The sequence below is a fragment of the Entamoeba histolytica genome, genomic scaffold (genome assembly GCF_000208925.1).
Source record: "Entamoeba histolytica HM-1:IMSS scf_1104750518539 genomic scaffold, whole genome shotgun sequence".
Taxonomy (NCBI): domain Eukaryota; phylum Evosea; order Mastigamoebida; family Endamoebidae; genus Entamoeba; species Entamoeba histolytica.
The window spans coordinates 180,924-192,445 of record NW_001914861.1 but is presented as its reverse complement, the minus strand read 5'-3'; the positions used below and the strand labels follow the sequence as shown (position 1 = coordinate 192,445).

The following is an 11,522-nucleotide window of genomic DNA, read 5'->3' as shown; positions in this document are numbered from 1 at the left end:
TCCATCTCTTCTCTTTTTCGTTTTTTTGTTTTTTTTTTAAGTTTCTTAAATTTATAAATTAATGTTTTATATTTTTCTGAATTTCTTTATATTTCTTTATTATAAATGGAAATTATAATTCAACGAATTTCCATTATTCATTATTACTTATTATATTTCTGTTTAATGACTATTAACTTTTTGTATTACATTTGATAAATGAATTGTTGTTGTTATGGTAGTGATTCTTATTATGTGTCATTTAAAACAATAAGTTTTTAATTATATAAGGCGATTATCTCGTTTATTTAAGTCTAGTTATTTTAAAGTGTAATGATGAATGATTTATAGTTATTTGGCATTATAAGTACATCACTTGTTAATGTCAATATAATTTTAGTTATAAGTTCAATACTTATTTGTTCATTCACAAATTGTTTTGTTATTTATCTCTGAAAGCATTAAAAGTTGTGTTTGTCTCTTTATAAAAACATTGAAATAACAATTATCTTCAATACAATTAAACACAAGTACAATGATATATTGATACTATTCATTATCTCTATTGAATTTACTTTGATGTTTTAAAATAAATCAATATTTTAGCATTTTGATAATTGGTTTAATGTTTATCTAAATATGAATTGATTTTTATTAACCAATGAACAAACACATTTTATGAAATGAACATATTTTTAACATCAAAGCATTTGAATATTTTGTCATTCTCTTCGGTAGTGAAAAAAAGCAAATAATAGAAAAAAGAATATAAAAAGATATAAAAGAATAAAAAGAAAGTAGAAGAAGAATATAAAAATAATAAATCACAAAGAGGTAATAAAAGAAGAAAAGAAGAAATAAAAAGTGTATTTTTATTGTAAAAATTAGAAATATGAAATAAAAAGTGTCTAATCTAATGATGTAAAATAATTGGTATTGTTTTATTGATGAAAATATTTTATTATTTTTTATGTTTATTATTTATATGTATAATTTCATTATGATATTTATTATATATTCAATCATATGTGTTATGTTATTATAACATATAATAAGTGATAAAATATAAATGAAAATGATATGAATATATGATATAGAATATAAAAACAAAAGAATAATAAGAATAAATGATAAATAAAACGAGAAATGATAATAAATGATATAATAATAAAATCAAAGTATAAAATATAAAATTAATATTAATATAAATCAAAAGAGAATAAATATAAAATGAAAATAGATATAAATGATAATAATATAAAAATGATAAAGATGAATAAACAAATACATCTAGATAGAAAAGAATAACAATAAGAAAATCTAAATAATATAAACATAAAATAATAAAATAAGAAGAATATAATAATATATAGATAATAAGAAGAATACAATGATATAAATAATATAAACAGAGAAATAAATATATAAAAATATAAAAATAAATAACATATAAATAAAAGAATAAAAAGAATAAAAATAAATATAAATAATCAAATAATATATTTCATTAATATTTCATACAAAATGAATACAAATGATTATAAAATATAAACATAAATATTGGATGCAATTTTTTGCATCTTTTTTCTTTTTTGTAAATTATTTAGATGCATTTTTTCTTTGCTAATTTTCGTACCCGAATAAAATAAATGAAAGAAGTTGTTGAAAACAAACAAAAATATAAAATAACAAGAAGAATAAAATAAAGAAGAATACAAAACAAACAAAATGTAAAGTTGTAATAAAAATAACAATAAAAATATAATTATTTCATGAAGATTATGTAGAAAAAGAATGAAAGATAACCAAAAGAAGAAATATAGAAAAAAAGAAATTATACAAATCAAACATATCAAAATATTATTTAATATTTAATTCATTTGATATAGATTCAAAAAAAAAAAACAAATAGAAATAAAAAATACTATTAATGAAGTAAAGCAAATGATTGAAATAATACAAAAGAATAAATAGTCAATAATAATGAAGAGAAACAATAAATACAAACTATTACTAAACAATATAAATTGATTAATATTTAATTTATAATCAGATAAATATAAAATACTTTTAACTCACGAAATAAACTAATTTGGATGTTTTAATTATTTAAACAATAGTTCGTTACAAAAAAAATTAAAAAACATGGTATTCTATTAAACTTATATTAGAGAAAGAGTTTAAGGTAAAAGAAGTAAATTATATTGAATATGACATAATAATAAAATCTCACTTATTATAATATCTAAATATATGAATTTTATTATTAACGTTTTTTATAAAATTTTTTCTGAGTAAATTAGATACAATATTTTTATAAATAATAAACTCTAACTTTTTGACTCTAAAATAACCGTTTTAAGTTATTCTTAGTTATCATAGTTATTTTTGTTTATCTTTATATAGTCAAATAATGAATAAAACAAAAATAAGTAAGTTAAACTTCTTTCACATGAACAAACTCTTGTTTGTTTTTCCAATAATACCATAATAATGCCATGAGAATGAGAAGAAAAACACCAGTGACGAGAATTAAAACCAACCAATTTTGTTTTATCCAATTATATTTATTGTACTTTTCTTCAGTATGTTTTCTTTGAATATAGAATTTTGATAATGCAAATGAAGTAGAAGATAAATGAGGGTTAATAACAATTTCTGCATATAACAAATCACCATTCCATGACTTTGTTGTTGTTAAGAACGTAGAGTTGATTATAAATTTAATTGGTTGTTGTGCTAGATATTGTTCTTTTGTAATGTTTGAAGCAAAATTTTCAGACCGATCATAAAAGTGATAAAAATTTATAACGTTTACTTGTAACTGACGTTCAGGGTCGGATGAAAAAATAAGAGAAGATGTATTGATCCAATACTGGTATTGGTTGTCATACTTTACTTGATTAGTACAGTTGATATAAACAGAAATTTCTATATCATTAACACCGTCAAAAGGATATATTTGAATAGCAAATTCTTCGTTAGGATCTTCTTGGTCAAGGTATTTACTTTGTGAAAATGATTGAACATTTGACTCTAATCTAACTAAATTACATTCTACATCAGATTGTTCTTCACACCATTTTCCTTTTTTATCTGGTGGACATAGACAATGTGATACTAATCTTGTTTCATTACAACTTATATTACAAGGTTGTGTATTATTAAATTTTATATCACAATGATATTCTTCAGGACAATCAACAGTAATTTGAGTGCATTGACTCTTATCATTACAAAGAACAGGTACAGTAAAACAATTTTTAAATTGTGAATAATCAGTAGTGGAATAAAAATGATTAGAAATAACTTTATCATCACAAACTAGCTGTACAGATCATTAAATTTTTATTTCATTTTATAAAATAACTCTAATTATAAACAAACATTCATTGTTGAACAATTATATGCATAATGAGTTGAATCAATAAGTGTTGTATTATCACAGACTAAAGAAATATCAACTTCCGACATATAACGAGTATCATTATTCTTATTATTATATTTGAAGATAACACATTTATTAAATTTGAATTGACCTATTTCAAAAAGATTTTCATCAATAAAAAATTCATTAACAGTACATTCTGTTGTTTCACATGTAGAATCTGTAACAGTAATTTCCGATGCATTGAAATATTCTTGATCAATAAAATATTCATTAATTCTAACAGTATAATGTCCACCACATGTACTAAGATTTAAATTGTAATATTCCTTTTCACCACTTCCACAATCTACAAAATAATTATTTATTAACTATGTTATTTTGATGACAAACCATGATCAATATTTACTATTTGTTCATTCATCTCTGAATCAGATGATGTAGTAATTTCTTCATCTTCTTCAGGAATATCTTTAGAATAGTCTCTAGTTTTTCCATGTGGATGGTTATAAGCAAAAACTAAGTCTTTTTTGAGTTTATGAATTCCCTCCATTCCTTGTTTTAATTCATCAATAAATTTTTCTTTAACTTCATTAACATACTTTTGAGTTTCTTGACAATGACAACATAAAACAATGAAGCTTAACCAAATGATGAAAGTTTTCATAACAAACAAAACAATTGATTTATTTATTTCTTAGATGAGAATTTTGAAAATTTAAAAATATCAAAAAAAAAAAAAAAGAAATTAAAGAGATTCATATGTCAAAAAACTCTCCATCTGAACCAAATCAATGGGATGAAAAACGTATTGAATCAAGACAACAATATCTTCCAAAAAGAGAGTTCCAAAAATTAAGAGAAATAAGAGATGAAATTGAAGATGAAAAAGAAATGTTCAATGAAAATGAATTAACAGAAACAGAAAAGAAAGAATTACAAAGAAAAATAGATATTTATAATTTAGCTAAACAACGCATTGCCTTAGAACAAATTAATGAGCCTCAATATAATATTCCTAAAGCAGGTAGTGTTATAGAAGAGAAACCAATTTATGATAATTATAAAGATGAAGATAATGAACAATGGATGAATACTCAAAAGAAAGCTATTTTTATTGGTAAAAGTATAGATGAACGAAGTAAAATAGATGATGGTTCTTTTGAAAAAATGATACTTCAAGAAGATGAAGATTCTCTCGAACGGGAAATATTAGAATTACGAGCAAAAGAATTAGAAGAAATCCCTTCAAAAAGAACAAAACAAGATGAAATGAATGAAATTAGAAAATCTTTACCTGTATATCAAAAACGTGAAGAATTTTTAAAATTAGTAAGAAATAACCAAATTGTTATTATTGCAGGAGAAACAGGCAGCGGTAAAACAACACAATTACCTCAATATTTATATGAAGATGGATATTGTAAAAAAGGAAAAATAGGAGTTACACAACCAAGAAGAGTTGCTTGTATGAGTATTGCAAGAAGAGTTTCCGAAGAGGTTGGAACTCGATTAGGAGGAATGGTTGGATATACAGTTCGATTTGAAGATGTTACATCTGATAGAACATTAATTCAGTATATGACAGATGGAATGTTATTAAGAGGATTTTTGAATCAACCAGATTTATCTGATTATAGTTGTATAATGATAGATGAAGCACATGAAAGAACAATAGCAACAGATTTGTTATTTGGATTATTAAAAGATATTATTAGATTTAGGTCAGACTTAAAATTGATTATAGCATCAGCCACTTTAGAAACTCAAAAATTTTCTGAGTATTTTGATAATGCACCAGTATTTATTATTCCAGGAAGAAGATTTCCTGTCACAATTGAATATTTAACAGAGCCTGAACCTGATCCATTAGTTGCTGCTGTAAATAGAACTATTCAAATTCATACAACAATGCCAAAAGGTGATATTTTAATATTTCTTACAGGACAAGAAGAAGTTGATGAGTGTGCTGAAGCAATTAAAGAAAGGACAAGAGGATATGGTACAAAAATGGATGAATTGATCATTACAAGAATTTATGCTGCATTACCTAGTGATATTCAAGCTCAAATATTTATTCCAACACCTCCAAATGCAAGGAAAGTTGTTGTTGCAACAAATATTGCAGAAACATCACTTACAGTTGATGGAATTGTTTATGTTATTGATTCTGGGTATTGTAAAATTAATGAATATAATTCTAGAACTGGAATGGAAAGTTTAAAAATTGTTCCAATTAGTAAAGCATCTGCAGACCAAAGAGCTGGAAGAGCTGGTCGTGTATCTCCTGGGAAGTGTTATAGACTTTATACTAAAGATGCCTTTACTAAAGAATTACCAGAATCAACACCACCAGAAATTATTCGATCTAATCTTTCATCTGTAATTTTATTATTAAAAACACTTGGAATTGATGATATTCTTCACTTTGATTTTATGGATTCTCCAAGTCCTGAATCATTAATGAGAGCTCTTGAAGAATTATATGCATTAGGTGCTTTCAACCAAAAGGGAGAATTAACTCAAAGAGGGCAAAAAATGGCAGAATTTCCTATAGCACCAACATTAGCAAGAGTACTTATTGGATCTGAACAATATCAATGTTCTGAAGAAATTGCAACAATTTGTGCAATGTTACAAATATCAGGAGAATTGTTTTATAGACCAAAAGAAAAAGCCCAAATAGCAGATACAATTAAAAAGGGTTTTGTTAGACCTGAAGGAGACCATCTTACTCTTTTAGGTGTTTATAATTCATGGGTTGATGCTGGAAAATCAGATGGATGGTGTAGAGACAATTTTCTTCAAGCACGAGCATTAAATAAAGCAAATGATATTAGAGACCAATTAGTTAGTATAATGGAACGAGTTGATATTCAAATGTTCAAATCAAAAGATAACGTGTCAATACTTAAAGCACTGTTAAGTGGGTATTTCCTTAATACAGCTCAATTAACTAAAGAAGGAATTTATCGTCAAATAAAACAAAATAGAACAATAGAAATTCATCCTAGTTCAAGTATGTTTAATAAAAATCCTCGTTGGATTTTATTTTATGAATTAGTTCTAACAACAAAAGAATATGTTCGTCAAGTTTCTGAAATTGATCCATCATGGCTCGTAGAAGTTGCTCCTCATGTATTTAAAGAAGAAGATATGAAAGATGCAATTCGTAAATACCGTAGTAAAAAAAAATAAATAATACTTCTTTTACTGTTTTTAATAACTAAATTTAATAAAACAGAAATATTATGACTTAACAAATACATGAATTGATATTACTTAGTCAATGTATCATCCCAATCAATGAAGTAATCTTTTGGATGATAATTTCTCATTACTATTTCTGTATATTCTTGACCAAAATAATTTTTCATTCGACGAGATAATGGATAAACTTGTTCTAAAGCTACCCAAATAATTTGTTCCTTTGTTGGTCTGTGATAGAGTTTCCCTTGTGCAATAGCCCATGCTACTCCTGTTAGTCTATGTTCTTCAATATCTTTTTTTATACTTGCATTGATTGAACGAAAAAGCCCTTCGAATGCAGGATTTAAAAAGTGAAAATGAGATCGCATATAATAAAGATAAGCATTGTACCAATGTTCAGGTGTATTCAATGGTCCATCTCTTCCTTTCCGAGAAATAAAATCCATTAACATCTCTTCAATTTCATGACCAATACCTAAACCAGGATGAATTTGACCTGGAAGCATTAAAGTTCCATCTTTTGGTTCTATTCTATAGTCTTGTAATCGTAACCATTCAATAATTGTTAAATTTAATTCAGTTTTTGATAACTTCTGTTCCATAAAATAAACACCTTCTTTAAATGCATTTTCAAAAAAATTAGGCATTACAACTCGTTTACAATTAACGATATTAAATTTATTATTAACCCGAAGAAATAATTGTCCAATCAAATGATTTGAATCTTTTTTTTCATTAAATAGTTGTGCCTATAAATTTTATTAATATATATTATTTTTTTTTTCATTTCATTTAAAGAAATATTAGTAATTTATTATTCAACTAAAAGAAACAAACTTTGTGAACATAATAATCAGATGTATCAAACTCAATTTTGAGATTATTAATACCTTTTCTTTCTAAAACTTCTTTAATAGAACTTCCTGAATTTGGACCATATTTAACTTTATATTTTAACATTTTGTCGGCTAATTCATCTTGATCATATTGGTTTAAAAATTTTTCTGATCCACGAGGTATACAATCAAGATCTAGTATATCTTCATCATCAAATATTTCAATATTATTTTCAATACATTCATTTTGAATCATTTCTCCAAATAACCATCTCAATAAATCATTTAGTTGTTGAATAATATATTCACGTATCGTCTTTAATATCTTATAAAAATAATTAGTTTTAGCTTCATTTCCCTTATTGTTCATTGGATTTAAAGTAACACAATACCTTTTCTTTTTTAGTTTTTTCATTTTTCTTTTCTCAATTCTATTTATAGAATATATTAATAAGTTATATATAACAAATAAAATTTAAAAAAACAAAAACTTATTGAACTTAGAAAAACCTAATGGAGGAAATTACTAAGGAAAGTATTATTCAAAAATTACTTGAAGAAAAATCTTTACTAATTGACCAGTTAAAACAAACCCACCAAGAATTAAATCAATCACAAACACATTATTTTATGGACCGTGAAAAATTTAATGTATTATATAATTCTCAACAAGTTTGTTTTATAGAAAAAAAAAGTTATTTAATTCTCTTATAAACCGTATTTGAAATTAATTTCGTAGTCGGTTATTCAACAATTAAAACAAAACGAAATAAATAATCTCCAAAAAATTGAGACTTTGTCACAAGAAATCGCAAAACTTCAAGTCCAAAATGCAATTAAAGAAACTGAACCTCCTAAACAAATGCATATTCAAAATAGTGTTGCTGTTGATGGAATTTTGAAGTTAATCCCAGAAAATAAAAGAATGGAAGCATCAATTTTACTAGATGAGTTTAATAAATTCAATGAAAATGAACATATTCTTTTTGTTCAATACCTAAAACAAGAATTAGAAGAAGAAGGAATTAATGTATTTTCTAAAGAAGAAAGAGAAATTCAACTCAAAGAAATCATTCAGAAAATAAAAGAAGAAGCTATCAATGAACTAAAAAGATGTGAAGAAGGGATAATTAAAAAAAATGAAATTATAGAGTTATTGAAAAGAGAAAATGAAGAACTTGAAAATGCACTTGTGAAACAAAAAGGTAATGACAATGATAATTTTAAAATCAATTTACCATTTAAACAAGAAATAATAAGAGAAAATGAAGAGTTGACAGAAAAGTTGGCAAATACTCAAATTGAATTAGATAGTCTTAAAAAGAAAAAGATTGAAGAACTTAAAAAATCATCAGAATCATCAGATTGGGATGAAATGAAAAAGAAAGTCGAAAAGATGTATGAACTTCAACAAGAAAACAGCCAACTCAAATTACAACTCAGCAATGATGCTCTTTTCAATAATAGTAGAACTGAAATCAAATTATCTGAAATGAAAAGACAACTTAATGTAAGTGAAGAATTAAATGAAAAAAGAAAAGAAGAAATTACTAGACTTCAAAAAGAAAATGAAGATTTGGAAAATAAACAACAACAACTTATTAAAGACTCAAATTATTATCAGTCTGTTGTTGTTTCTGCTAAACAAGAAACTGAACACTGGAAATCTATGTGGCAAGAACTTCAAGGAGAATTTAAAATATCAACAATTGCAAAAGTTGACTTGGAAAATCAATTAGAGTCATTGAAAAGTACAAATAATGTATTAGAACAAAAGATAAAAGCTTTTGAAGGAAAATTTGATCCAATTTCAACAAATATAGACCTTGTTAAAGAAAAAGAAGATACTATTGAAATGTTAACAATTGAAAAACAATGTCTTCAAAAGAGAGTTGAGTACTTAGAAAAGGAACAAACTGAAAACATTGCAAAACAAAATCAACTTGTTCAAATTATTTGGAAAAATAAAGAAAAAGTTGATTGTGTAGATGAAACAACTTCCAGTTTACAAAAAAAAATTGGAGAGTTATTATTTGATTTGAAAAAAGAAGAAGAACAACGAAAAATATTAGAGGAAAATGAAAAACAATGTAAAAATGAAATTGATGAATTAAAAAAAGAGGTTACAACAAAACAACTTGAATTGAAAGAAATAGCTGATTCAAAAGAACAAGAAGTACAATCAATTAAAAATGAATATGAAACTATTAAATTAGAAAAAGAAAAAAAAGAAATTCAAATTCAAGAAATCCAAAAGAATGTTGAAGAATTAACAAAGATAAAGAAAGAAAAAGAAGAGAATGATATTTTATTAAGGGGTATTCAAAATAAACTCAAAGAATTAAAAATAGAAATTAAAAGTAATGAAGAAATAAATATTGGTCTTCAGGCATTAATTGAAGCACAAAAAGGATTTGAAGAAAAACAACTTGATCTTAAACGAAAAGAGTCACTCTTTAAACAACAAATAGAAGAACAAAATATGAACTTAACTAAACTTGAAGGAATTATTGGAAATGTTATTCATCAACAAGGAATTGATGAAACAAGTAAAAACATTATATTATATTTACAACAAGAAAATAATAGATTACATCAGCTCATTTCATTAAACGATTCTCAAAATAAATTCATTAAATCAAATGAGCAAGAAGATAAATTAAAGATCGAAATTGAATATCTTAAGGAAAAGATTCAAATTGAACAAGCAGAAAATGATGAATGGAAGAAAAGAATGGAAGAATTGTATAATAAAAAAGATGTTGTTCCAAAAAGTCAATTAGTAATCAAAGAAAAAGAAATTGAAACCCAAAAACAAGTTATTGAAAAAATGCAAAATGAAAATAAAGAAAATGAACAAGAAATAAGTAATCTTAAGACAGATATTAATAATCAACTCAAAAAGTATCAATCTGAAATACAAGAACAACAACAGAAACAAAAACAAATGGAAGAAGAAATTAATAATAAAACACAAAAATGGAAGATTGAAAAAGAGAAGTTACAAGAAGAATTAAATGAAACTCGATCACAACTTCAAAAAAGTAAAGACCCTTTCAAAGAAAGTCCAGATGCAATTGATGCATTCAAAAATAGACTCACAAACAGAAATACACAAAATCCAATTGAACGATTTGCTCAAGAACAAAAACAACCTATTATTACTACTACTCAATTTAGTAATATTTTCAATGAAACAACTCAAAAGAAAGAAGAAATACCATCTAACACTGATAATTTCTCTAAAGTTGAACCTTTAACAACTCTTAAATTAAAACAAAATGAACAACAAACTCAAAAAGTTGATGAAAATAAGAATACTAATGATGAAACAGTTAACACAAGTGATGAAAATGAACATAGTATGGAACAAGTTGATAGTAATGAAAGTGGTAGTGAAGAACAAAGCCAAATGGAAAATGATGATATAAAACCTATACCCCAATTAAATTTAAATGTATTTGATATGCCTAACCATGAAGATAAAGATAATCCACTCCTCAAACTCCAACAACTTTCTAATTCTCAACCACAACCAACTCAAGAAACAAAATCAAACACATCTCTTACTTCCTTGTTTAGTATTCCAAAAACTGATTTCAGTTCATTTTTATCTTCTGATACAAAGCCACAAGACAGTAATGCTTTTTCAAAGTTTGTATTTAATAATCCTCCACAAAGCCAAACAAATAATACACAAGAATCTTCTACTATTAAAGATTCCATTATTTCTAACACTCAACAAAAAATAGACCAAATTGGTTTAAAGAGTGATGAGCTTTTCCCATTTGGGGATACATTAACAACAAAAAATGATTCAGAACCATCCCCCTCTCCACAAATAGACTTCCAAATTGGTTCTTGTTTACGTGTGAAACAATTCTCACTTCCAAGTCTTGTATTAAATAAAGAAAAGGCTCAACAAATACAAGCCCAAAACAAAGAACAAGAACAACAAAAACGATTAGAAAATCTCAAAGCTAACACAGCCAGTAATAAAAGAAATGGTCTCAACTTACCACCATCGTTTCACTAATGAATGATTTATTTAAATGATACAAAATATCTTTTTGTTATATTTTTTTATGGATAAAAATATGCTATGTATA

The 11,522-nt window shown here is 24.9% G+C and overlaps 4 protein-coding genes across 4 annotated transcripts; 2 read left to right on the top strand and 2 right to left on the bottom strand.

Annotated features, from left to right (window-relative positions):
- Positions 1 to 2,416: 2,416 nt before the first annotated feature.
- Positions 2,417 to 4,034, bottom strand: EHI_148940 (uncharacterized protein; the record flags this gene model as incomplete). Its single annotated transcript, XM_652480.1, has 3 exons — positions 2,417 to 3,307; positions 3,367 to 3,716; positions 3,761 to 4,034. 3 exons carry the CDS (start codon positions 4,032 to 4,034, stop codon positions 2,417 to 2,419), a joined length of 1,515 nt encoding a protein of 504 aa, XP_657572.1.
- A 95-nt stretch (positions 4,035 to 4,129) lies between these two features.
- On the top strand, positions 4,130 to 6,565 carry EHI_148930 (helicase, putative; the record flags this gene model as incomplete). The annotated part of the gene is made up of 1 exon (XM_652481.1): positions 4,130 to 6,565. One exon carries the CDS (start codon positions 4,130 to 4,132, stop codon positions 6,563 to 6,565), a length of 2,436 nt encoding a protein of 811 aa, XP_657573.1.
- An 80-nt stretch (positions 6,566 to 6,645) lies between these two features.
- EHI_148920 (uncharacterized protein) lies at positions 6,646 to 7,783 on the bottom strand (the record flags this gene model as incomplete). Its single annotated transcript, XM_652482.2, has 2 exons — positions 6,646 to 7,326; positions 7,415 to 7,783. 2 exons carry the CDS (start codon positions 7,781 to 7,783, stop codon positions 6,646 to 6,648), a joined length of 1,050 nt encoding a protein of 349 aa, XP_657574.2.
- A 143-nt stretch (positions 7,784 to 7,926) lies between these two features.
- On the top strand, positions 7,927 to 11,449 carry EHI_148910 (interaptin, putative; the record flags this gene model as incomplete). The annotated part of the gene is made up of 2 exons (XM_652483.1): positions 7,927 to 8,085; positions 8,153 to 11,449. 2 exons carry the CDS (start codon positions 7,927 to 7,929, stop codon positions 11,447 to 11,449), a joined length of 3,456 nt encoding a protein of 1,151 aa, XP_657575.1.
- Between the last annotated feature and the right edge of the window lie 73 nt (positions 11,450 to 11,522).